Source organism: Hylobates moloch, unplaced genomic scaffold (genome assembly GCF_009828535.3).
Source record: "Hylobates moloch isolate HMO894 unplaced genomic scaffold, HMol_V3 SCAFFOLD_15, whole genome shotgun sequence".
Lineage (NCBI taxonomy): Eukaryota > Metazoa > Chordata > Mammalia > Primates > Hylobatidae > Hylobates > Hylobates moloch.
The window spans coordinates 71,260,581-71,288,159 of record NW_026652290.1 but is presented as its reverse complement, the minus strand read 5'-3'; the positions used below and the strand labels follow the sequence as shown (position 1 = coordinate 71,288,159).

Genomic DNA, 27,579 nt, shown 5'->3' with positions numbered 1-27,579 from the left:
TTGGTCCACCTTCATCACTGCTTTTGCCAAACACCAAAGGCCTATCAGAAACGGGCACGGCTGACCCACTCTCATCTATTTTAAGCCACTGGATCCCAATAGGACAGAAGACTTTGCCTCCTTGGACCCCATCTCTGGTAGTCTACTGTGACAGTAATGCTCTCATAACTTTTTTCTCAAGGCCAGTCTCTATAGCCTCTTCTCACGGCTCACTTGATCCAGCGTTTAGTTCTTCCTGACTCTAGATTTAGATCAAGCAATTGTAAAAACCCATGAGGTGGCGCCTCATTAATCTAGGATTCTGAGGTCTTTATTTCATGGACTGTTTTACAGCTTATCTAGATAATAAGAAGGAAAAACACCATAATATTAATAGAACTGGCTATTACTGCTTCATAGGAACAAAGCTGCTCAATGATTCTACAGCTGGATGGAGCCTGAATTTTATATATAATACTAAGTAACTCGGTAATACCTTCCTTTCTTTCTTTCTTTCGAGACGGAGTCTCGCTCTGTCTCCCAGGCTGGAGTACAGTGGCGCCATCTCGGCTCACTGCAAGCTCCGTCTCCAGGTGCACACCGTACTCCTGCCTCAGCCTCCAGAGTAGTTGGGACTACAGGCGCCCATCACCATGCCCAGATAATTTTTTTGTATTTTTAGTACAGACAGGGTTTCACCATGTTAGCCAGGATGGTCTCAATCTCCTGACCTCGTGATCCACCTGCCTTGGCCTCCCAAAGTGCTGGGATTAAGGCGTGAGTCACCACGCCTGGCCCCTTTCTTTCTTTAAAGATGGTGCCACAGACATGCCCCTCTCAGTCTCCTGATTAAAATCCTAATTGTGCTAACATGCTCATTTATCTCAAAACTGAAACCAATTTTTTTCCCAACTGAGCACGTCTTTGAGTTTAGGGCTGTTCTTGCCTTTGCAGATTAGAATTAGGTTGGTTGGTTGGTTTTGTTTGTTTGTTTTGCCAAAGAATGAAAAGAAACTGGAAGGAAAAACCCAGCAATATGATTGATTTTCTTTATTCTTTTAAAGTAATTTTTTCCTGTGAGTTTACATGTGAAAAGGCAATCACTATCAATTCTTCATAAAAGTGACTGAATTACCCTGGGGCAGAGGTTGCAGTAAGCCGAGATTGCGCCACTGCACTCCAGTCTGGGTGACAAAGCAAGACTCTGTCTCCAAAAAAAAAAAAAAAAAAAAAAAAAGCGACTGAATAGGAAAACGTGTTCTTTAATAAACATAAGAGATATTCACGTCTAAATAATAATGACAATAACAACAGATTCTACACCAAAGTCGTATACACTTCCAGTGAAGCTTTATGCATTCCATTCTGAGCTCCTAGCACCAGGCAGGTAAACACGAATCATAGGTGGAAATATGCCATGTTTAGCAGTAGAAGCAACATCACAGTTTATTAGGAAAATAAAGCAGAAAATGGTCAGGTAAATAAATATTACAACATATAATGTACTGGTGATGAAGTTGCAATAAAGTAATATAAGTGAGATTTACAATATATATATATATATATTTTTTTTTTTTTTTTTACTGGGAAGGCTAGTTGTAAACATAAACATTCTCATTAAACTACTGGCCCCCCAAAACCTAACGTATCTCACAACCAATAATCATCTTTTGACTATAAAATCATAAAAACTTGTACTCTGTGGCTCTTTTGTCTCGATGGTTTTTCAGAGAAAAAAATGAGCTGTGTTAAGCAGTTTCACTGATTTATCCATCTTGAATAGCTGCCAGTTCTGGAACCTCATACATCCTCAGAACGTCTTCATAGAGCAAATAATTATGTAGGCTTCTGGGAAGTGGCAACTGACTAATATAACTGTCAGACCGTAGACGTTCTGATTTTAGACTGGACCGAATTTCCAAACGACAAAGATGGGTCAGGGATGGAACAGTGGCTGAAGAAACAAAAAAAGCAAGGTGAAACTTTTTTAAACAGAAAGATGTAATAGCACATAAAGGTAAATTAATTTTTTCCCCCAACTCTTGGTAAGAAAAGTGATCTATCACTTAGAATTACTTTGAAAGAAGACTACTTTGAGTTAGTATGACCACAATAAACCTTATTTATTCTTTTCTACAGCCTTCAACTGGCTCCTCTCCCTTCAGTTTGTTGGCCACACATTCAAAGTCAGTATCCAGGGCCGCAAACACTAAATGCTCAAATTCTAAAGATCTGTCAATACCTGCACTTAAGAAATGGATGAATCAACTTTAGAAATGCTAGAAGCTCACAGTTGCAAATGCTACCTTCCTCTTAATCTATTTCATTACAAATGGTTTCCAGACCTATCACATCAAGTGAATAGATGTACAGCTTGCAAGTTTTCCCTTTTATCCATAACATAAAATGAAAATTTTTAATTGGCTCTGAGAGAAAGGGAGTATTTATTGAGTGCCTTCTATGCCACAAGCCCATGTACTTCACTCAAATTCTCTTTTTATCGGCATTAACTTCATGAAGTATATATTATCAGGCTACTGTAGAGATTTAAAAAAACAACTTCCCAAAGTCACAGAGCTAGTAAGAAGCACAGCCAGGATTCAAACTCAGATCTATATGAACCCAAAGCCTGTGTGTGTGTGTGTGTGTGTGTGTGTGTGTGTGTGTGTGTGTGTCTGACAAGGCACTACAGCCAAAAGCTAACTACCAATTAAAGGACAATCCCACATGCACATAATTAAGAACTGTATGACAGGCCAGGCGCGGTGGCTCATGCCTGTATTCCCAGTACTTTGGGAGGCTGAGGCGGGCAGATCACCTGACGTCAGGAGTTCAAAATCAGCCTGACCAACATGTGAAACACTGTCTCTACTAAAAATACAAAATTAGCTTGGCGTGGTGGCACATGCCTGTAATCCCAGCTACTAGGGAGGCTGAGGCAAAATAATTGCTTGAACCTGGGAGGCGGAGGTTGCAGTGAGCCGAGATCACACCACTGCACTCCAGCCTGAGCAACAAGAGCGAAACTCTGTCTCAAAAAAAAATAAAAAAATAAAAAAAGAATCATATGATAGCAGTTTCATTTTCTAAGATGAAAAGTGTTAAATAAAGAAGTTAATGTCTGCTCTTATGTGAATCGGACCTAAAGCCTTTTGTTAATTCAAGAAATCTTTTATAAATCCCTGTGAAATTTAACAATGATGAACAGACCAGGATCAGAGCATCAAAGACTAGTACTATAAAGAGCACAGCTGATACCAGACCAGCTAGTCTGATTCCAGGTATAGGGTTCTTTAAACTCTAATACCCATAGGGCTTAAGACCAATTAATTCTCTAACATCTTCAATATCTTCCAAGCCACAGAAGTTAACTCATCATTGTTTTTAGTTTACTAGTTTAGGTTTAGTTTAGTTTATTCAGAATTAAAGAAATCACTCAAACTGGTGTTTCAAAATGCTAAATAAGAAAGCAAAAGTTATCGATTTAGTATATAAAACCTAAGTCTAAGCTGGGCATTTTCTTAAACCATGAGTCATAGATTCCCTATTATAAATAATAAGATTACAGTATCTATGGTATATAGCACATTTATTTCCAACTTTTTTCATATCCACATCTTACTTAACTTTGACCCTTTTCTGTAAACTTAAAGGAGAAATGATGGTTCTCACATAAAAGATGGGAAGACAAAGGTAAAGGGGCCACTGGAGGAAGTTGCAGGAATACATATGGAAAGCACACCCAAGCTGCAAACACCACAGTTTTCCAAAGGTTTAAGTAGATTGACTACGTTCAACTATCAAGTATAAAGAAGCCCTCTTAGTAGGATCATGAACAATAAGTGGTCAGTTAATAGAAACTCCCTTAAAGCAGGTGACCAAAACACCATACATACTTTAAACATTCTAATTTAAAATGGATACATGAACACATCTAGAACACAACATCTATGGCTTGCAGTTTATTTATGTATTTTTTACTCACCACTATATAAATGAGGACGCAGTTTCACTTTCTTTGAGTTACAGCATGGATTTAAAGGCATGTATGAAACAAGGTGAGTACATAATCCTTCCGTATTTTTACAGGTTTTTTTGCTTTCAGTTGTTGTAGCCACATCTAATTCAATATCTATTTCTGTTCTGTGCTTATCTTTATCAAGTCTTTTGCATTCTCCTTTGCCTTAACAGAAACAATGATTCTCTTTTCACACTCATAATTCATTAGCTTGTGCAATCTGGAATTACTTAACTACAATAATATGCACAATGAAATAAAAAGTTTCAGAAATAAACATAACTGCTGTTTGGTAAGCACACACCTCTGCTGGTAGGAACACTGGCATTCTAGAGTGTAACTGGCCAGCTGCAAACACAGAGCATGCCAATGGACACCGTCAGATGGAAACGAAAGAGAAAATCACAAGACTGGTTAATCCAGTGTGTGTTTTTAAAGTGAAGTTGGTTAAGAGAATTTCTACTTATATTCAGTTAGAGTTTAACAGGCATCTGTTAAATTGAATCTCTTCATTCTGCACATTCTTAGGAACATGAACACTTACTACACAACCAGAAGGAAGATAAAGGACAGCTGTGCAACCCGGAGGAGAGCTGCTTACTTGGAGATAAGGAATCCTTAATGATGCTCCAGCTTCTCAGAGTGGACAGACTACACTGGCTTAAAATTCTATGGGAGGCCGGGCGCGGTGGCTCACGCTTGTAATCCCAGCACTTTGGGAGGCCGAGGCGGGCGGATCACGAGGTCAGGAGATCGAGACCACGGTGAAACACCGTCTCTACTAAAAATACAAAAAAATTAGCCGGGCGTGGTGGCAGGCGCCTGTAGTCCCAGCTACTCGGAGAGGCTGAGGCAGGAGAATGGCGTGAACCTGGGAGGCGGAGCTTGCAGTGAGCCGAGATTGCGCCACTGCACTCCAGCCTGGGCGACAGAGCGAGACTCCGTCTCAAAAAAAAAAAAAAAATTCTATGAGCTGACTGGGAAGAGTTCCTCCAGATGCCCTAAAACTTCATGTAGTGCTGACCAGCTTTTCTAGATTATGTGACTAAATCACTGGAGGTCTATCTTTAAAGCTTAATAAATCATTTGTTAGGCCGGGCGCGGTGGCTCACGCTTGTAATCCCAGCACTTTGGGAGGCTGAGGCGGGCGGATCACGAGGTCAGGAGATCGAGACCACGGTGAAACCCCGACTCTACTAAAAAAAAAAAAATACAAATAATTAGCCGGGCGTGGTGGTGGGCGCCTGCAGTCCCAGCTACTCGGAGAGGCTGAGGCAGGAGAATGGCGTGAACCTGGGAGGCGGAGCTTGCAGTGAGCCGAGATCGTGCCACTGCACTCCAGCCTGGGCGACAGAGCGAGACTCCATCTCAAAAAAAAATAAAATAAAATAAAATAAATCATTTGTTTATGCTAATTATGTGTGTAGAAGCTTAACCATTAGTAATCAAGCCACACTAGACCAGTTCATATTTGTTAGGAGAAACTTAAGTGACTTGCCCACTGAGATGTTGCACAACAACACTGCTGTTGTTAACTAGATCTCAATGATTTGACTCCCAGTCCAGAGTTCTTTAAACTGTGATAAGCTCAATATAATTCTCCAACACCTTCTAAACCACTGAAACTATCATAAATTTCAGAATATCTTTCCATTTAATAATAAAAAAGGAAAAGTATAGCTACTTCAGGTATTGGTTCAAATTTTAATTGCACCATTTTGGTTTTCCTTCTAAGAGCACAACAGATCACTGGCCTAATGAACAATTAGAGGTAAGAACTATGTCCGCAGAGCCAAGATGGCCGAATAGGAACAGCTCCAGTCTACAGCTCCCAGCGTGAGCAACGAAGAAGACGGGTGATTTCTGCATTTCCATCTGAGGTACCGGGTTCATCTCACTAGGGAGTGCCAAATAGTGGGTGCAGGACAGTTGGTGCAGCTCACTGAGCGCGAGCCAAAGCAGGGCGAGGCATTGCCTCACTCGGGAAGCGCAAGGGATCAGGGAGTTCCCTTTCCTAGTCAAAGAAAGGGGTGACAGACGGCACCTGGAAAATTGGGTCACTCCCACTCTAATACTGCGCTTTTCCAACGGGCTTGGAAAACGGCACACCAGGAGATTGTGCCCCGCAGCTGGCTCAGAGGGTCCTATGCCCATGGAGTCTCGCTGATTGCTAGCACAGCAGTCTCAGATCAAACTGCAAGGTGGCAGCGAGGCTGGGGGAGGGGCGCCAACCATTGCCCAGGCTTGCTTAAGTAAACAAAGCAGCCAGGAAGCTCGAACTGGGTGGAACCCACCACAGCTCAAGGAGGCCTGCCTGCCTCTGTAGGCTCCACCTCTGGAGGCAGGGCACAGACAAACAAAAAGTCACAGTAACCTCTGGAGACTTAAATGTCCCTGTCTGACAGCTTTGAAGACAGTAGTGGTTCTCCCGGCACGCAGCTGGAGATCTGAGAACGGGCAGACTGCCTCCTAAAGCGGGACCCTGACCCCCGAGCAGCCTAACTGGGAAGCACCCCCAGTAGGGACAGACTGACACCTCACTCGGCCGGGTACTCCTCTGAGACAAAATTTCCAGAGGAACGATCAGACAGCTGAATTAGCGGTTCACGATAATCCGCTGTTCTGCAGTCACCGCTGCTGACACCCAGCCATACAGGGTCTGGAGTGGACCTCTAGCAAACTCCAACAGACCTGCAGCTGAGGGTCCTGTCTGTTAGAAGGAAAACTAACAAACAGAAAGGACACCTACACCAAAAACCCATCTGCACATCACCATCATCAAAGACCAAAAGTAGAAAAAACTACAAAGACGGGGAGGAAACAGAGCAGAAAAACTGGAAACTCTAAAAAGCAAAGCACCTCTCCTCCTCCAAAGGAACGCAGTTCCTCACCAGCAACAGAACAAAGCTGGACACAGAATGACTTTGATGAGTTGAAAGAAGAACGCTTCAGACAATCAAACTACTCTGAGCTACAGGAGGAAATTCAAACCAAAGGCAAAGAAGTTAAAAACTTTGAAAAAAAAATTAGACGAATGTTTAACTAAAACAACCAATGCAGAGAAATGCTTAAAGGAGCTGATGGAGCGGAAAGCCAAGTTTTGAGAACTACGTGAAGACTGCAGAAGCCTCAGTAGCTGATGCGATCAACTGGAAGAAAGGGTATCAGTGATGGAAGATGAAATGAATGAAATGAAGGGACAAGGGAAGTATAGAGAAAAAAGAATAAAAAGAAACGAACAAAGCCTCCAAGAAATATGGGACTATGTGAAAAGACCAAACCTATGTCTGATTGGTGTATGTGAAAGTGACGGGGAGAATGGAATCAAGTAGGAAAACACTCTGCAGGATATTATCCAAGAGAACTTCCCCAATCTAGCAAGGCAGGCCAACATTCAGATTCAGGAAATACAGAGAACGCCACCAAGATACTCCTCGAGAAGAGCAACTCCAAGACACATAATTGTCAGATTCACCAAAGTTGAAATGAAGGAAAAAATGTTAAGGGTGGCCAGAGAGAAACGTCGGGTTACCCACAAACGGAAGCCCATCGGACTAACAGCTGATCTCTCGGCAGAAACTCTATAAGCCAGAAGAGAGTGGGGGCCAATATTCAACATTCTAAAAGAAAAGAATTTTCAATTCAGAATTTCATATCCAGCGAAACTAAGCTTCATAAGTGAAGGAGAAATAAAATACTCTACAGACAACCAAATGCTGAGTGATTCTGTCACCACCAGGCCTGCCCTAAAAGAGCTCCTGAAGGAAGCACTAAACGTGGAAAGGAACAACTGGTACCAGCCACTGCAAAATCATGCCAAATTGTAAAGACCATCGAGGCTAGGAAGAAACTGCATCAACTAACAAGCAAAATAACCAGCTAACATCATAATGACAGGACCAAATTCACACATAACAATATTAACTTTAAATGTAAATGGGCTAAATGTTCCAATTAAAAGACACAGACTGGCAAATTGGATAAAGAGTCAAGACCCATCAGTGTGCTGTATTCGGGAAACACATCTCACATGCAGAGACACACATAGGCTCAAAATAAAGGGATGGAGGAAGATCTAACAAGCAAATGGAGAACAAAAAAAGGCAGGGGTTGCGATCCTAGTCTCTGATAAAATAGACTTTAAACCAACAAAGATCAAAAGAGACAAAGAAGGCCATTACATAATGGTAAAGGGATCAATTCAACAAGGAGAGCTAACTATCTTAAATATATATGCACCCAATACAGGAGCACCCAGATTCATAAAGCAAGTCCTGAGTGACCTACAAAGAGACTTAGACTCCCACACAATAATAATGGGAGATTTTAACACCTCACTGTCAACATTAGACAGATCAACGAGACAAAAAGTTAACAAGGATACCCAGGAATTGAACTCAGCTCTGCACCAATCGGACCTAATAGACATCTACAGAACTCTCCACCCCAAATCAACAGAATATACATTCTTTTCAGCACCACACCACACCTATTCCAAAATTGACCACATAGTTGGAAGTAAAGCTGTCCTCAGAAAATGTAAAAGAACAGAAATTATAAAAAACTGTCTCTCAGACCACAGTGCAATCAAACTAGAAGTCAGGATTAAGAAATTCACTCAAAACTGCTCAACTACATGGAAACTGAACAACCGGCTCCTGAATGACTCCTGGGTACATAACGAAATGAAGGCAGAAATAAAGATGTTCTTTGAAACCAACGAGAACAAAGACACAACATACCAGAATCTCTGGGACACGTTCAAAGCAGTGTGTAGAGGGAAATTTATAGCACTAAATGCCCACAAGAGAAAGCAGGAAAGATCCTAAATTGACACCCTAACATCACAATTAAAAGAACTACAAAAGCAAGAGCAAACACATTCAAAAGCTAGCAGAAGGCAAGAAATAACTAAAATCAGAGCAGAACTGAAGGAAATAGAGACACAAAAAACTCTTCAAAAAAATCATTGAATCCAGGAGCTGGTTTTTTGAAAAGATCAACAAAATCGCTAGACCGCTAGCAAGACTAATAAAGAAGAAAAGAGAGAAGAATCAAATAGATGCAATAAAAAATGATAAAGGGGATATCACCGCCGATCCCACAGAAATACAATCTACCATCAGAGAATACCACAAACACTTCTACACAAATAAACTAGAAAATCTAGAAGAAATGGATAAATTCCTCAACAAATACACCCTCCCAAGACTAAACCAGGAAGAAGTGGAATTTCTGAATAGACCAATAACAGGCTCTGAAATTGTGGCATTAATCAATAGCTTACCAAACAAAAAGAGTCCAGGACCTGATGGATTCACAGCCAAATTCTACCAGAGGTACAAGGAGGAACTGGTATCATTCCTTCTGAAACTATTCCAATCAACAGAAAAAGAGGGAATCCTCCCTAACTCATTTTATGAGGCCAGCATCATCCTGATACCAAAGCCTGGCTGAGACATAACCAAAAAAGAGAATTTCAGACCAATATCCTTGATGAACATTGATGCAAAAATCCTCAATAAAATACTGGCAAACCGAATCCAGCAGCACATCAAAAAGCTTATCCACCATGATCAAGTGGGCTTCATCTCTGGGATGCAAGGCTGGTTCAACATACGCAAATCAATAAATGTAATCCAGCATATAAACCGAATCAAAGACAAAAACCACATGATTATCTCAGTAGATGCAGAAAAGGCCTTTGACAAAATTCAACAACACTTCATGCTAAAAACTCTCAATAAATTAGGTATTGATGGGACGTATCTCAAAATAATAAGAGCTATCTATGACAAACCCACAGCCAGTATCATACTGAATGGGCAAAAACTGGAAGCATTCCCTTTGAAAACTGGCACAAGACAGGGATGCCCTCTCTCACCACTCCTATTCAACATAGTGTTGGAAGTTCTGGCCAGGGCAATTAGGCAGGAAAAGGAAATAAACGGTATTCAGTTAGGAAAAGAGGAAGTCAAATTGTCCCTGTTTGCAGATGACATCATTGTATATCTAGAAAACCCCATTGTCTCAGCCCAAAATCTCCTCAAGCTGATAAGCAACTTCAGCAAAGTCTCACGATACAAAATCAATGTACAAAAATCACAAGCACTCTTGTATACCAATAACAGACAAACAGAGAGCCAAATCGTGAGTGAACTCCCATTCACAATTGCTTCAAAGAGAATAAAATACCTAGGAATCCAACTTACAAGGGACGTGAAGGACCTCTTCAAGGAGAACTACAAACTACTGCTCAATGAAATAAAAGAGGATACAAACAAATGGAAGAATATTCCATGCTCATGGGTTGGAAGAATCAATATCATGAAAATGGCCATACTGCCCAATGTAATTTATAGATTCAATGCCATCCCCATCAAGCTACCAATGACTTTCTTCACAGAATTGGAAAAAACTACTTTAAAGTTCATATGGAAACAAAAAAGAGCTCGCATCACCAAGTCAATCCTAAGCCAAAAGAACAAAGCTGGAGGCATCACGCTACCTGACTTCAAACTATACTACAAGGCTACAGTAACCAAAACAGCATGGTACTGGTACCAAAACAGAGACATAGATCAATGGAACAGAACAGAGCCCTCAGAAATAATGCCACATATCTACAACTATCTGATCTTTGACAAACCTGACAAAAACAAGCAATGGGGAAAGGATTCCCTATTTAATAAATGGTGCTGGGAAAACTGGCTAGCCATATGTAGAAAGCTGAAACTGGATCCCTTCCTTACACTTTATACAAAAATTAATTCAAGATGGATTAAAGACTTACATGTTTGATCTAAAACCATAAAAACGCTAGAAGAAAACCTAGGCAATACCATTCAGGACATAGGCATGGGCAAGGTCTTCATGTCTAAAACATCAAAAGCAATGGCAACAAAAGCCAAAATTGACAAATGGGATCTCATTAAACTAAAGAGCTTCTGCACAGCAAAAGAAACTACCATCAGAGTGAACAGGCAACCTACACAATGGGAGAAAATTTTCGCAACCTACTCATCTGACAAAGGGCTAATATCCAGAATCTACAATGAACTCAAACAAATTTACAAGAAAAAATCAAACAACCCCATCAACGAGTGGGCGAAGGACATGAACAGACACTTCTCAAAAGAAGACATTCATGCAGCCAAAAAACACATGAAAAAATGCTCATCATCACTGGCCATCAGAGAAATGCAAATCAAAACCACAGTGAGATACCATCTCACACCAGTTAGAATGGTGATCATTAAAAAGTCAGGAAACAACAGGTGCTGGAGAGGATGTGGAGAAATAGCAACACTTTTACACTGTTGGTGGGACTGGAAACTAGTTCAACCATTGTGGAAGTCAATGTGGCAATTCCTCAGGGATCCAGAACTAGAAATATCATTTGACCCAGCCATCCCATTACTGGGTATATACCCAAAGGACTATAAATCATGCTGCTATAAAGACACATGCACACGTATGTTTATTGCGGCACTATTCACAATAGCAAAGACTTGGAACCAACCCAAATGTCCAACAATGATAGACTGGATTAAGAAAATGTGGCACATATACACCATGGAATACTATGCAGCCATAAAAAAGGATGAGTTCATGTCCTTTGTAGGGACATGGATGAAACTGGAAACCATCATTCTCAGTAAACTATCGCAAGGACAAAAAACCAAACACCGCATGTTTTCACTCATAGGTGGGAATTGAACAATGAGAACACATGGACACAGGAAGGGGAACATCACACTCTGGGGACTGTTGTGGGGTGGGGGGAGGGGGGAGGGACAGCATTAGGAGATATACCTAATGCTAAATGACGAGTTAATGGGTGCAGCACAACAACATGGCACATGGATACATATGTAACAAACCTGCACATTGTGCACATGTACCCTAAAACTTAAAGTATATAAAAAAAAAAAAGAACTATGTTCAGCTGAACTGAGGGAGTCCTTCATGTGTAGATTATTAACACAGACAATATGCCTGTCAGTGCCGTTTTAGTTTAATATGCCAGTAAATACTAAGAGAATTTTATAACCATATATGCAATATTTCAAAGCACACAAAATCCCTATGAAAGTTTTAGTGAGGCATAGTATTTCCACATGTGTTGCCACTAGGCTAGAAGATCAAGCCATGCCTTGAATTTATAATATGAAAAGGCCACAGAAGCTGTATGTAAAGCATACTTTCATGAAAACCTATTAAAACTATATTTTAGTTTTGTTAAATACATCTCCATGTTCTTGGATTATGGCAGTGACTGTAACCTAGAAAATGATGTCTGAAACCATGCTACACTTTTAAGTCACTTTTCTGACTCAATAATTTTTATTCAGTATGTTAAACTTAGTTTATCCATAGATCTATTAGCAGATGAGTAATATTTAACTTTTAATTCCTATACAGAATTCCTCTATTTTGTTCATTTTTTATATGTACTGGCAGAACAATCAAAATAGAAGACTATATGTTGTTATATAAAGTTTTGTTAAAATCAAAAGCAGACACAATGATAAAATAAATGTCACAATTCTTAATTCATTATGCTTATAAATGCCAACTTTACTATAGCACAAAACTATATCTATATCATACACACCCACTATATTTTCTACATTCATCTCTAGCCTTCCCTCAGGCCGATTTTCAAACAACCTATCTGCCTGAACTACATTTCTCTGGTTCCTTTGAAATGTTTTGCACATCAAATGTATTTATCTGACTTCTGAGACATCTACTACCATTTTTATTTTCATTATTAATATATTGTCTTTCTGGTTGGCTTCCATCCTTTTGTTCCCAATTTTTCTTAATTTACTTGTGTTGTCTCTCTCACTGACTATAACTAAAACCGCTAGAGAAAACACAAAAAGCAAGTACGTGAGGACTCTGAAAAATAAGTAATAGATTAGGACATGAAGTCAAAACAATAGGAATGGCCAGTATAGAGGAATGACCAGTATAGAGGCAATCAATGGATTAAATGGAAAAGCACCATCTAGTAGTAACACCTGTGCTGGTGCTGAAGCGCCACTATTAACTAGCTGTGTGACCTTGGGCAAGTCATCTAAATATTCTGACTTTCAGTTCCCCTTCCATAAAATGAGAATAATGCCTCATCTACAAAATGAGCATAATGACATTTCCCTGCATCAAAAGGCTGTTGATGAGGTTCAAGTTGGAACACATTTGCAAAAACATTTTATAAAGTGAAATACCACACAAATCCTAGGCACCACAGAATCTAGTGATCTCCAAATGTTTTGGTTACACACTAAATTAGTAAAGTCTCTGACCACAGAACCCAGTATATATTTTACATATAAATTACATGTATACTATTAACCAAACATTATTTGTACTATAAAATAAAATAAGCGAATAAAAAATAAGATATATACTTTAATTTTATTTTTAAAGGTATAAGACTCCTTTAAATATTAATATTTTAACAAGAACAAGGTGATTGACTAGGCTTTATTAATTTAATTCTTAGTGATCTAGCAATTCCAAGAGTTGGTTCTAAGCCAGTTTATTCTGATACATGGATGTAGCTGAAACAAGGTCTAAATGGCACAAGTACATTGTGGCTTAGCTGAACTAAATCAGGATTCTATTCTAGCCTATCTAGCAATTATGAAAAAGTTATTGTCAAAATTCATCTGGTAAATTTCTATTTTTTCCTGATATCAGTTTATAAGCTAATCAGAAAGTTTTGCATTTTTACTAAATGGAGTTCAAAACAGAGGGGAACTATTTCCAAGTGTTTTAAGTATGTCAATGAAAGAGTTTTTCCAGGTGATATATACTACTTTTCACAAGAAAATCACATAACAAGAGAAATATTTCCTAGTACGTATTTTCAAAATCATCTCCACATAGCAAAAGTTTCTTTCAGTGCTTGGCTTTAACCTGTGTTGCGGGGCATGGAGGGGAGGTTCCTTTCAGAAGGCAGTTACTTCTCACTCAGTTAAAATGTCATCTCTTCCCTAAATCAACAGAAGTTTTACAAAATATGTAGTAGGTTGCACAGCTATTTATCACCAAGAAAGAAAAAGCTCAAGAAAATTGGAAAAGCTGTATTTTTGTAAAAGAAAAGCACATAATTTATCTTTGAGCTTAAGGGTTCTTTTATATATTGTATCACAGATAATGAGTAAAACTTTGGATGTATAAACAATAACTATGGTTACTCCCACCTCATTATAAAGTACTGCAAAGGCTCTAATATATTTTAAAGGTCATGTTTTAGGAAAGGATCCACAGTGACACTACTTCGTGCAATTCTGGATTCAACTCTTCTCCTATACTAGCCTATGAATGATGCAGTAAACTCATTTCATGTTATCTCCATTACCTTACATTTGGAGAAAAGCAGCCACCACTCCTTCAATGGTCATTCTTACACACATCATTCTGTTAAATAAGCCATTACTGTTGCCAATACAGCCATGCACTGCGTAAGGATGTTTTAGTGAACAATGGACCACATATACGATGGTGGCCCCATAAGATTATAATGGAGCTGAAAAATTCCTATTATCTAGTGATGTCACAGGTGTCATAACATCAACTAATTTTTTTTATAATTTAGTGTGGCCTAACTATATGGCATTAAAGTATACAGTAGCATACAGCAATGTCTGAGGCCTTCACATTCACTCTCCACTCACTCACTGATATCACCCAGAGCAATTTCCAGTCCTGCAAGTTCCATTCCTAGTAAGTGCCCTACACAGATCTACCATTTTTTATCTTTTGTGCTGTTTTGTTTGTTTTGTTTTGTTTTGTTTTGTGACGGAGTCTCACTCTGTCGCCAGGCTGGAGTGCAGTGGCACGATCTCAGCTTACTGCAACTTTGCCTCCCAGGTTCAAGCAATTCTCCTGCCTCAGCCTCCCGAGTTGCTAGGATTACAGGCACCCGCCACCATGCCCAGCTAATTTTTGTATTTTTGTTAGAGACAAGATTTCACCATGTTGGCCAGGCTGGTCTCGAACTCCTGACCTCAGGTGATCCACCCGCCTCAGCCTCCCAAAGTGCTGGGATTACAGGTGTGAGCCACCGCGCCTGGCCTATGCTGTATTTTTACTGTACTTTTTCTATGTTTAGAAACACAAATACTTACCAACGTGTTACAACTGCCTATAGTATTCAGCACAGTAACATGCTGTACAAGTTTGTGGCCTAGGAGCAATAGGCTATACTATGTAGCCTCAGGTGTGTAGTAGGCTCTACCATCTAGTTTATATAAGAATACTTTATGATATTTGCACAATGACAAAATCGCCTAACAAAGCACTTCTCAGACTGTATCCCCCTTGTTAATACACCTGACTGTATCTCTTTTCTGGTGCATTTCTCCTTTAGCGGCTCTTAAAAAATTGTCTATTCTCTCACTGAAACAGAATCTTAACAAATACCCTAAGTTGTAACATGTTATAAATACCACAAATCTCCTTCCAACTTAGTATACCAAACTTTCTATCTGCAGTTTTTAAAAAAATATATATATAATGCTTTAGCAATGTTTTCTATGCTCTTTTAACAATATTTGCTAATAAGGAATGCATTTTGTTTTGTCCTCATATTATTTCAGCCAGTTTTACTGTGGCAGGAAGAACATGTGTTTCCCCAGTGGTCTGTGACTTTTTCTCTTTTGCTATTGAATAAGAAAACTCAAAGAGTTCTAAGCCTTAATCATTATGTTTAGTAAATTTTGTAAAAAATAATGGACTGGGCATCCTAGGACTTAAACATTGAGAAAAAAAATCACAGCGTTTGTCCTCATGTTCCAAATGTGTAGAGTGTATTGCTGAGTATGGTTCTTTCATTAGCTAATTATCTCAAGGCACACCACATGTTAAGGACAATGTTCACTGTTAAAGTAAAGGTGAGACTATATTTTAAATATTTTCTTGATAATTTTAAATTTCTTGTCAGTTGCAATTAGGTGGTAGTCATTTTTATTTTAGCTCCTTTTAGCTTTTTAAAATTTTTATTATTTTATTGTATATATTTAAAGTGTACAATGTGATGCTTTTTATGCTTATGTTGATACACCTGCCATAATGAAGTGATTACTACAGTCAAGCAAATATTAATATACCCATCATCTAATATAGTTACCTTGCTGGTGTGTGTGTGTGTGTGTGTGTGTGTGTGTTTGTGTGTGGTGAGAGTGCCTAAAATTTACTATCTTGACAAATTACCAGTACACAAAACAATATTCTTAACTATAGTCCTCACGATCTCTAGAACTTCCTCATCCTACATAACTGCAGCTTTATACCCTTTGACCTACATCTTTTCATTTCCCCCACCACCACCCCACCATCAATCCGGTAACCCAGGTGGTCATCATTTTTATCACATAACATGCCTGGTAAAGAACAAGAGAATGCAGCTCTACAATCATTATGTTGGTTCACTTGTGCTTGCACTTTTAATATTATCTACGGAAAATACTATTTCTTTGCAGAAATTGTTTTAAGCCACTTGACCAATTTGTGAGAAGTGGTTACATTAAAATTACAAAGTATCATTATAGGTGCACTAAGCAATCACACATGAACAAAAATTCACTATAGCACACCACAAATGTGGTGGCACAGTCAACCCCATGCACCCGACTTTGGGAAATCCTGATGTAACCCCTACGGATATGTAGGTACAAGGCACTGGGCCATGTACGCTAAGTGGGGGATGGGAAGAGAGGTAAGTCCTCGGGAATCCCCATTCTACCATGAACTATGTATAGAACATTCTGCCTCCCCCCTTCTCCTCACAAAAGCCTGATTCTTGCAAGGAAATTACTTCCTTGGCCAATTTTGAAAATACAATCTTCTCATTTTCCATGCCTTGCTACACCTGTTGCAAGGTCTGGGGGGCAATGTTAGCATTCTTATAGTTCTTGTGCACCACTTCAGATCCATCCTTCTGTCTTTAAACTCCAACAGACACCAGTTTCTATTCTTCCAGAGTTTGCTCTCCCTTATTGCTATACCCAATCTTTAACATCATGGAGACTTCAGGTCCCAACTCCTCCCCTATCTCATCCTTCAGGACCCATCCTTTCTCATTTCTTTTCCCATCTAGACTGGATTCCATGGGCCCATCACTTCAATTATTTTAACCCTGTTCTGACAATACCCAGGATGAATCTAACCATTTTCCTTCTGCACCCCAATACAAAGAAAACTAAGCAATGCTGGAAAATACAACTACATGAACCGGTTCCACTTCCAACCTCTACCAGACCTGCAGGTTTTGCTCTGCAAATCTTTCAGTGGTTTGTAGTACAATTTGAAGTAAGGTAATCTGATTCCTCCAGTTTTGTTCTTTTTGCTCAGGATAGCTTTGGCTATTATGTCTTTTGTGGGTCCATATAAATTTTAGGATTGCTGGCTGGGCGCGGTGGCTCACACCTGTAATCCCAGCACTTTGGGAGGTCAAGGTGGGTAGATCACAAGGTCAGGAGTTTGAGACCAGCCTGGCCAATATGGTGAAACCTCGTCTCTACTAAAAGTACAAAAAACTTAGCCAGGCATGGTGGCACATGCCTGTAATCCCAGCTACTTGGGAGGCTGTGGCAGAAGAATTGCTTGAATCTGGGAGGCAGAGGTTGCAGTGAGCTGAGATTAAGCCACTGCACTCTAGCCTGGGTGATAAAACGAGATTCTGTCTCAAAAAAAAAAAAAAAGAATTTAGGATTGCTTTTTCTATTTCTGTGAAGAATGGCATTGGTATTTTGATAGGAATTGCATTGAATCTGTAGATTGCTTTAAGTAGTATGGCCATTTTAACAATATTGATTCTTTCAATCAATGAACATGGAATATACTTCCTCTTTTGGTGTGTCCTCTTTAATTTCTTTCATCAGTGTTTTACAGCTTTCATTGTAGAGATCTCTCACTTCTTTGGTCACACTAATTCCTAGGTATTGTATTTGTTGCTATTGTAAATGAGATTAATTTTTTATTTCTTTTTCAGATTGTTCACTTTTTGTTTTTATTTTGAGATGGAGTCTTGCTCTGTCGCCCAGGCTGGAGTGGAGTGGTGCGATCTCGGCTCACTGCAACCTCCACCTCCCAGGTTCAAGTGATTCTCCTGCCTCAACCTCCTGAGTAGCTGAGATTACAGGAGCCTACCACCACGCCCGGCTAATTTTTGTATTTTTAGTAGAGATGGGGTTTCACCATGTTGGCCAGGCTGGTCTCGAACTCCTGACCTCAGGTGATCCGCCCACCTCGGCCTCCCAAAGTGCTGGGATTACAGGTGTGAGCCACTGAGCCCAGCCTGTTCACTGTTGGCATATAGAAATGCTACCAATTTGTGTATGTTGATTTTGTATCCTGAAAATTTATTGAATCTGTTAATCAGTTCTAATAGGTTTTTGGTGGAGTCTTTAGGTTTTTCCAAATATAAAATCATATCATCTCCAAACAAGGACATTTTGACTTCTTCCATTCCAATTTGGATGCCCTTTCTTTCTTTCCCTTGTCTGACTGCTCTAACTAGGACTTCCAGTACTGTGTTGAATCATAGTGGTGAAAGTGGGCATCTTTGTCATGTTCCAGATCTTAGAGGAAAAGCTTCAGGTATTTCCCCCTTTCACTATGATATGAGCTGTGGGTCTGTCATACATGGTGTTTACTGAATTGAGGCATACCCGGTTTTTTGAGGGTTTTGTCATGAAGAGATGTTGAATTTTATCCGATATTTTTTCAGCATCAATTGAAATGATCATATGGGTTTTGTCCTTCACTTTGTTGATACAATGTATCATACTGATTGATCTGCATATGTTGAACCACCCTTGCATCCCTAGGATAGATTCCACTTGGTCATGACAAATAATCTTTTAAATGTGTTGTTGAATTCGGTTTGCTAGTATTTTGTTGAGTATCCATATTCATCAGGGATACTGGCCTGTAGTTTTTTGGTTTTGTTTTATTTTGTTTTGTTTTTGACGTGTCTTTGTCTGGTTTGGGTATCAGGGTAATACTGGCCTCATACAGTACATCTGGAAGTATTTCCTCCTCCTCTATTTTTCAGAATAGTTTCAGGAGGATTGGTATTAGTTCTTCTTTAAATATTTGGTAAAATTCAGCAATGAAGCCATCAGGTCCTGAACTTTTTTTTGCTGGGAAATTTTTATTACAGCTTCAATCTTATTACTTGTTATTGGTCTGTTCAGGTTTTGGATTTCTTCATTGTTCAATCTTGGAAGATTGTATGTGTCTAGGAATTTATCCGTTTCTCTCAGGTTTTCCCATTTCTTGGCATAGTAGCTTCTAATGATCCTTTGAATTTCTATGGTATCGGTTATAATGTCTTCTTTTTCTTCTCTGATTTTATTTGGATCTTTTTTTCTTAGTCTGGCTAAATGTTCGTTAGTTTTGTGTATCTTTTCAAGAAACCAACTGTTTGTTTCATTGAACTTCGGTACTGTTTTCTTTGTTTCATTTATTTCTGCTCTGATCTTTATTATTTCTTTTCTTCTAGTAGTTTTGGGTTTGGTTCGCTCTGGCTTTTCTAGTTCTTTAAGATGCATCATTAGGTTATTTGGAGTTCTACTTTTTTAATGTAGATGCTTTAGCTACATCATTTACAGATTTTAAACCAGTGTCTGATACACAGCTGACATGTAATCAAGGAATCCACTCATTAAGGAATTAATAAATAACTACATTTGTACATGCCTACCTATAAAAATACTTCCATGAAAGCCTTTCTTCACTGAAGACTTCTGCCAGTGGTCCACATTTGGAACTAACTAACACTACGGACTTAGTGGTTAGAAGTTCTCAAATGGACAGACTATGAGAAGCTGAAGCTTCTGTCCTAACCACCTTTCCACCTTCAATTATGCCACTCTACCTAATCACATCAAACCAAGTTCATTATTATTGCTTTTACTATTCCTGATAGCAAATAATTCCTAATTCATGAATAAAGGAGATGATCAGAATTCGATTTAGATGAACAGTTTTAGGAGTCAGCCATAATGATTCTCATGGTTCTCACTGATTATGAGAAAGAGCATTTCATTAAAAATGTATTGTCAATGGAAGCAACTAGACAGAAGCTGACCTTCCACCAACCAATCTTCAAACGCTTTTGGATTGAGCCAGTTTATCCTGGGTAGTCCCACTGTCTTCTCGCCAGTTTATAGGAAACATCTTATGGAGTTAAGCTGAGAAGATATTTTATGATCAGATGAGGAGAATGTGAAAAATGCTCTTCTGTTTTTAAAGGGTGCACTCTCAAAAATCTGCAAATGCAATGCAGTTTGAGAGGTAAGTACCAGGTGTTAGGAAACCTAATGAGATCCTTAATGTAGCCAATATGTAAAAGAGAGAGGAAATGGTTAGAAGAGTGTCAGGAAACGTAACACTGAGGAGGAGATTATTTAGAGATGAATTACCACAACTAAGAATCAATAACGTTAAAAGGAGCAGGGGAGGAATGTTAGAGGATCTTAATGTCTTGGAGAAAATGTTGGCACATCTGTGAGGTGTAGTATTTAGGAAAATAAGTACTAATATGCAGTACTCATGGTGGGACAGCACGGGGAGGCATGGAAAGGGCCAGAGTATGAAGGGCCCTTATATGCCTTGCTAGAGTTTGACCTTTATTCTGGGAGAAATTGAGTTCTTTTACATTCTCTTTTTTAAGGGGCATGGCAAATTCAAACACATTTTATTTAACAGTGATTTTGAGAATAATAGAGGCTAAGCACTCAGGAGTATACTGAAGTCAATTAAGTCAGAAATGATTACTGCAATCGACAAAGGCAGTAGCAGAAGAGATGGAATAAGAAGAATGGATTTGGAGGATAATTACAAAGTAGAACTGACCATATATGGTAACCTATCAACTGTAACTAGTGTTTCTCCAGAAATGGAAGAACTTTCTCATCTACAATTAAAGCAGCTACTTGTCCACCTTTCCCCCACCAGAGAAAATAAAAAATGTCATCATAGAAGACGGTCTTTTTATGTTTCAATTTTATTTCTAACTTAGCATATTTTAACCTCCTAACCTTCCCTGTTACAATTTTGTGGCTCATTATCTTAACATCCACTAAGAAGCAAGTCCACAGAAATACATGTGGTATGGAAAGACCGCCTTACAAAAGGATGAGGATTATGGCAACTGACTCTTTCTCTATCTGCATCTGGTACTTCTTTGTCTCCTCTAGATGAATTCTGCACTAACTATGAACCTCTATCCAAAAAACATGAACCATGTTACAAAGAATTTTCTCCAAAATCACACACTCTAGAGCAGATCACACATTTAACCTGGAGAAAGGGCATTGGCTGACATTTCACACAACCTAGTCCTTCTTTATGTAAGAAATGGTGGGTCCTAAAATTCCACAATCTCCAGTAAATACAAATGATCTGTTCTTAGAAGCTTCATCCAGTGCCTTGGGCTGATCCTGTATGGAACTGTCACATGGGAACTTCCTCAAAAAGAGTCATGACAGATAGAAGAGGCAAGAGGGATGCAGAAGTGAGGTTCTGGTGCTACCTTTACAACAGCCTTTTTAAAGCCGCCTTATTATCACATGATTCTGCTCCCTTTCCCTTTCTGAAGTATCATGGAAGAAGCCTCTTGAAGTGCTACTCTCTATAGCTTCCTTTGATCATCTTGAGAACCAACAGGAAACTTGGGCAAAATGAGAGCTCTCGTGATTGGTTCAGTTCTACTTCTGGATGGTTATTTTAATTTTTAAGGTTCTAAATTCTGTAATTCAGGCCAATCAAGAAAGACAAAGCATAGAGAAAAAAAAAGTATATCTCATTTTCAAACCAAGGACCATGAACTCTGCATTAACCCCTTAACAATTTTTCACCCACTGCCCCCAACACCCTCCTCAGAGCCACGGTTTTGTGCCTTTTATATATTGGTCACCTTTAATTTTTTCATGTTCAAGGGAGTTGTCATCTAAGCAGCTACAAGAAACCTTTCCTTCTAATCTTGTTCAGTTCCCTAAGAAGCTGGATGATATTTAATACTAGCTTTTTCATAATACTTATTTCAGACAGGAACCTAGTAAATATCCTACATAAATAAAGTAGTTATGTGGAAAGAGTGGGATGGACTTTCAAACCAATACTGGGGATCTCATACTTAGACCATGTAAAAAAAACCTCTGTTTACTCTACGGCCATAATTTCTCCTTTTTTATTTACTTATTTATTTATTTATTTATTTATTTATTTATTTATTTATTTATTTTTTGAGAGAGACAGAGTTTCATTCTTGCTGCCCGGGCTGGAGTGCAATGGCACGATCTCGGCTCACTGCAACCTCCACCTCCCGCAGGAGAATCAAGTGATTCTCCTGCCTCAGCCTCCCGAGTAGCTGGGATTACAGGCGCTTGCCACCACACCCGGCTAATTTTGTATTTTTCAGTAGAGACAGGGTTTCTCCATGTTTGTCAGGCTGGTCTCAAACTCCCAACATCAGGTGATCCGCCTGCCTCGGCCTCCCAAAGTGCTGGGATTGCAGGCATGAGCCACCGCGCCTGGCCAATTTCTCCTTTCTTAACGTACCAACAGACATGCTGGTAACTTTAAAATAGTTTTAACAGCAAAAAGTCCCAGCAAATGTGAGTACAACCCATTAATATCTAGTTTAATAAGAATTTCCCCACAAAAACAAAACCCAAAAAACTTGGATTAACAAGAGGCTATGTGAAGTTAAAATTATAAGTGGGCAGTTGGAACCCTATGGTTTTATAGTTAAAACTATAATTTTATAGTTAAAATTTCTAGTTTAACTATAAATTTCTCACTAAAAAAAAAAAAAAAAAAAAAAAAATCCCAGTCTGGCTCTTAAATCTAGAAATAAGGTAGAATGTAGGCAATGTTAATCAAGGCATGAATCTGCTAAACTTGTGAAGGTCCACACATGGCTGGTGTCTGGGAGGTTGAAAGCTTCCTGCTCAACAAATGAAAGGTCATGTGTCCAGTTTTTTAAGATAACCGGCAATTACTCATTGAGTTCTTAGTAATACTGCCTCACCCAGGTGAAAAACATCCAGAGGAAATGAATTTAGAGTTAAGAACTACTGTGAAGAATGGGCTCTGATTCTTTATTAACTCTATGAGCATGGCCCCCATGGTAGACAAACTGCACAATTTATCCCATATATTTTAAAAGGCCCACTATTACCCCATTTCCCACCAAACTTAGTTTATTGAACACGTGCTTTAAAAACTGTAAGTTAGGGCTTTGCATATTAATGTTTAAAATAAGGAGCAGCTGGGCTGTAGTTGAGTTATTGCACCATAGATCACCCATATAAATACTCTTACAAAGTATGTACTGCTCCATTATTTGTAACTCTTTTTATTTCTTTGAAGAGACAGGATCAGGCTCTGTCATCCAGGCTGGAGTACAATGGCATGAACACAGCTCACCGCAGCCTTGATACCCTGGGCTCAAGCGATCCTCCTGCCTACGCCTCTCAAGTAGCTGAGACTACAGTCATTCACCACCACGCCTGGCTAATTTTCTTATTTTATTTTGTAGAGATGGGGTCTTGCCATGTTGCCCAACTGGTCTTGAACTCCTGGCCTCAAACAATCCTCCCACCTCGGCCTCTCAAAGTGGGATTACAGGTGTGAGCCACCACACCTGGCCTATTTGTTGTTTTTATTGACCTTTCCTTGGTCACTGACTCTGGGATAGGATCTGGTTATAAGTTAACTTGGCTATAGGCTAGGTTATGCTATGCTAACAAATACACCCGAAAAACCAGCGTCTTAATACAACACAGGTTTACTTCTTGCTCATGCAAAATCCTCTGCAAGTCAGGCAATTCTCCTAAAATGACACTTGAGTGTCCCAGGTGTCACCCATCCTGTGTAACCACCATCTCAAACATGAGCTTTCAAATTGCTTCAGCAAGGGAAGGGAGAGCAAAGAGTGCTTACATGCAATGGTTTATGCTTTGACCACTTGCCTCAATCATGTAACAATCAAAGCTGAAAAATCGAGTCTTTCTTTGTTCCAGGGAAGATAAAATGAAATGGAACTCAGTTAACTGAGGTCTGTCTTTGCCACAATGACAAGATCTATTGTGAAAATGATATGAGGTAGCTACTATTACCATCTCTTCTTATAATTGAGGAAACCAAAGCTCAGGGATATAAGTAACTTCTCCATAGCTAGAAAGTGATGGAGGCTCTCAGCAAACTAACACAGGAACAGAAAACCAAACACTGCATTTTCTCACTCGTAAGTGGGAGTTGAACAATGAGAACACATGGACACAGAGAGGGGAACATCACACACTGGAGCCTGTTGGGAGGTGGGGGGCTAAGGCAGGCATAGCATTAGGAGAAATACCTAATGTAGATAATGGGCTGATGGGTGCAGCAAACCACCAGGGCATGTGTATACCTACGTAACACACCTGCACATTCTGCACATGTATCTCAGAACTTAAAGTGTAAGAAAAAAAAAAGGATTTGTGGTACAATGATTATCCCTCTAGGACCGTGTAAACCAGATTACAATGGCCTGAAATACATTGATCTAAAATTTTTTTTAAATTTTAGCCAATAAATTTTAAATATATGTCATAAATCCTTTCTTTCCATGAAATTTTAAAGAGGTTCCAGTGCTATATTAAGAGTTAAAAAAGATAAATCATGTCAAGTTTAAAATGAATAAATTTGGGTAGTCAAAGGAAAAAAAAAGAGAAAGTGATGGAGGCATGTCTATTTAATTCTAGAGCTTCAACCTTTAACCATTATATTCTGTCGGCTGTCCATGCAGAACCTGCACCAGATCATTACCATAAGGCTGAAGTCAGCAGAAAAGTTAAAATTTTTCTTTGGCATCAAATAAGGTTGTGCTCCAACTCTCATCTTTTTAACAAGAGACTTAATGATATGTTATAAACTGAGCAAGATACATGTTCTTGCTAAAGAAAACAGAAAAACAAATATTCTTTTAAAAACTAATAGGTTTTATTATCCTAAACTAGAAATGGCTTTAGCAGACAACTGGAATGCTAGTTCATTATTATCAGAAAGGATTACAGACCAACTATTTCTAACCCTAAGCTTTGTTTCTGCATCTAACAATCTCATAAAATAAATTATCATATGTAGTTACCTTGGTGTACTTACCACAGATGATTTATCTTGAAGGGCATGTGAGAAAAGAACATTGCTCAAAACTAGGGGCATTGCTCAAAGTTTCAAGGGAAATTTTTGCTTTAACTGGATACTTGCTTAGCCCACCATATTTAGCTAGGAATCCTCATAGTGTTCCTGGAGTATTTACCCTACCACAGATCAACCTTCATTTTTCATTTGTCTTTTGCTTCTACTTTGAAGATCAACTGTTACTTAAAAATATGTTCTATATCCAATTTGCAATACAAAATATCTGCACTCTGATACTTCTTAGGTAGTATAACTTTGAACTCATTGTTATGTACTACTATTAAAAACTAAGCTGAAGATAGGCACAGTGTCTCATGCCTATAATACCAGCACTTTGGGAGGCTGAGGTAGAAGGATCACTTGAGCCCAGGAGGAGTTCAAGAGCAGCCCAGGTAACATGGCGAAACCCTGTCTCAACAAAAAATACAAAAATTAGCTGGGCGTGGTGCCACATGGCTGTGATCCCAGCTACTCGGAAGGCTGAGGTGGGAAGATTGCTTGAGCCCAGGAGGTAAAGGCTGCAGTGAGCCATGATCATGCCACTGCACTCCAGCCTGGGCAACAGAACAAGACCCTGTCCCCCAAAATAAATGAATAAATTAATTAATTTAATTAAATTAAAAACTGAGTTGAGACATACAATATTTAGAGAGAACTGCTCAAAAGGCACACAGGCCATCCATTTCCAGATATTCTAAAATCTAGCTCTTGGTCAAGTCACAGCAACAGAAGTCTAGGTACCTGAACCACACCGTAATGACTACTTAAGAACTGCTTTTACTGAATTGTACTTTGGTATGATAACAACAGTCCATGTAAAAGAAAGTCCCAAGAAACCACAGCTACCAAGACATTGTCTAGGAAGCTGTAACAGCATCCAAGAAAATCTATTCTGAGGAATGGGTTTATTTTATGAACCCTGTCACCTAGTGTCAATGACAACAGAGCTCAGAGCCAAACGTACAGCCTATCCATAGACAAGTATCAAATTCCCATTGCTACGCTTTCCTGACTCCATTTTTTATCTATCCCCCACCTTTTTTTTTTTTCATTTTTCTTTTCCTTCTACTTTTAATTTCTGTTTTACTGTTTTGTGATAATATATATGTATTAAACTGTTTTAAATCCTTTTCAGAACAAAGCAGGGAAACACTGAAATAAAAAGATCAAGAGAGTTTCCTGGGGTCCTTTAAAGGATCCCTTGTAGGATCCAGATCCATTTAACACTCTGGATAGAATTATATATATCTAATCATTAAAGGTTCAAGACGAACTAAAGCCAAGTGCTTTTATCCATAAGAATTTAATTACTTAGACCTGACCAGGAGTTGGCAAATTTTTTGAGTAAGACATCTATTGCTATATGGTTAGGCTGATGTTTCTAAGAGGTATGTAAGAGGTACTTGATTAAAAGATTGTTACTGAAACTGCAACCACTCAGTAAATTTTACCTGGTATACATTTCCTTTCTGATGCTAGAAACTTTTTGAAGACAAATCTGACTCAATGATTAAAAGATAAGAAGCAAGAAATGCGTTGTTACTTTTGTTTATAAACTACCATGGCAAGTTGCTACTTACTTAGGGAGGAAAAAGGGGAGGAAAGAATAATTTTGACCAAGTACATGGCATCTCCAGGACTTGAAAAGGGCTCAAATAAAAAATGGGAGAAAAATCTGTCCCTAGGGATAGATATTGAATACTGAGTGGAGCTAGGAAGCTAGGAATTATCTAAGAGTTTACTAACAGTGGCAGAGGTGCAAGAGGTATCTTCCTTCCTTCCTTCCTTCCTTCCTTCTTTCTTTCTTTCTTTTCTTTTCTTTTCTTTTCTTTTCTTTCCCTCTGTGGCCCAGGCTGCAATCTCCTCGTCTGGCTGCTGCCCCACGCCGCGGACTGCCTGGGACTGCCGGCGCGCGCCACCGCTGCCTGTTTTTTCTCCCTTGGCTGCCGGCGCGCGTTCGCCATCTTGGCCACGCTATTCGCCAGCTCCTGACCCCGAACGCTCTGCCCGCCTCGGCCTCCCAGGGTGCTAGGACTACAGACGGAGTCTCGCTCACCCGGTGCTCGCTGTTGCCCGGGCTGGAGTGCGGTGGCGTGGTCTGGGCTCGCGGCAGCCTCCGCCTCCCAGCCGCCTGCCTTGGCCTACCAGGGTGATGGGATTGCAGCCCCTGCCCGGCCGCCGCCCCGTCTGGGAGGTAGGGAGCGTCTCTGCCCGGCCGCCCCTCTGCCCGGCCTCCCCATCTGGGAAGTGAGGAGCGCTTCTGCCCGGCCACCCATCGTCTGGGAGGTGAGGAGCGCCTCTGCCCGGCCGCCCTGTCTGGGAAGTGAGGAGTGCCTCTGCCCGGCCACCCCGTCTGGGAAGTGAGGAGC

General features: G+C 39.6%; 1 protein-coding gene across 9 annotated transcripts in view; it reads right to left on the bottom strand.

Moving 5' to 3' along the window:
- Positions 1–459: 459 nt before the first annotated feature.
- The window catches only part of ASB3 (ankyrin repeat and SOCS box containing 3), a 125,041-nt gene continuing 97,921 nt past the window's right edge, over positions 460–27,579 (bottom strand). For 4 of the 9 annotated variants that reach the window (XM_058428439.1, XM_058428438.1, XM_058428440.1 and 1 more), the window contains one exon: positions 461–1,933. In XM_058428439.1, coding sequence (XP_058284422.1) covers positions 1,746–1,933 — 188 coding nt within the window. In that variant the 3' untranslated portion in view covers positions 461–1,745. Of the gene's footprint in view, positions 1,934–27,579 lie in introns of all 9 variants that reach the window. The other 5 variants (XM_032177006.2, XM_032177008.2, XM_058428441.1 and 2 more) reach the window with 2 other exon arrangements.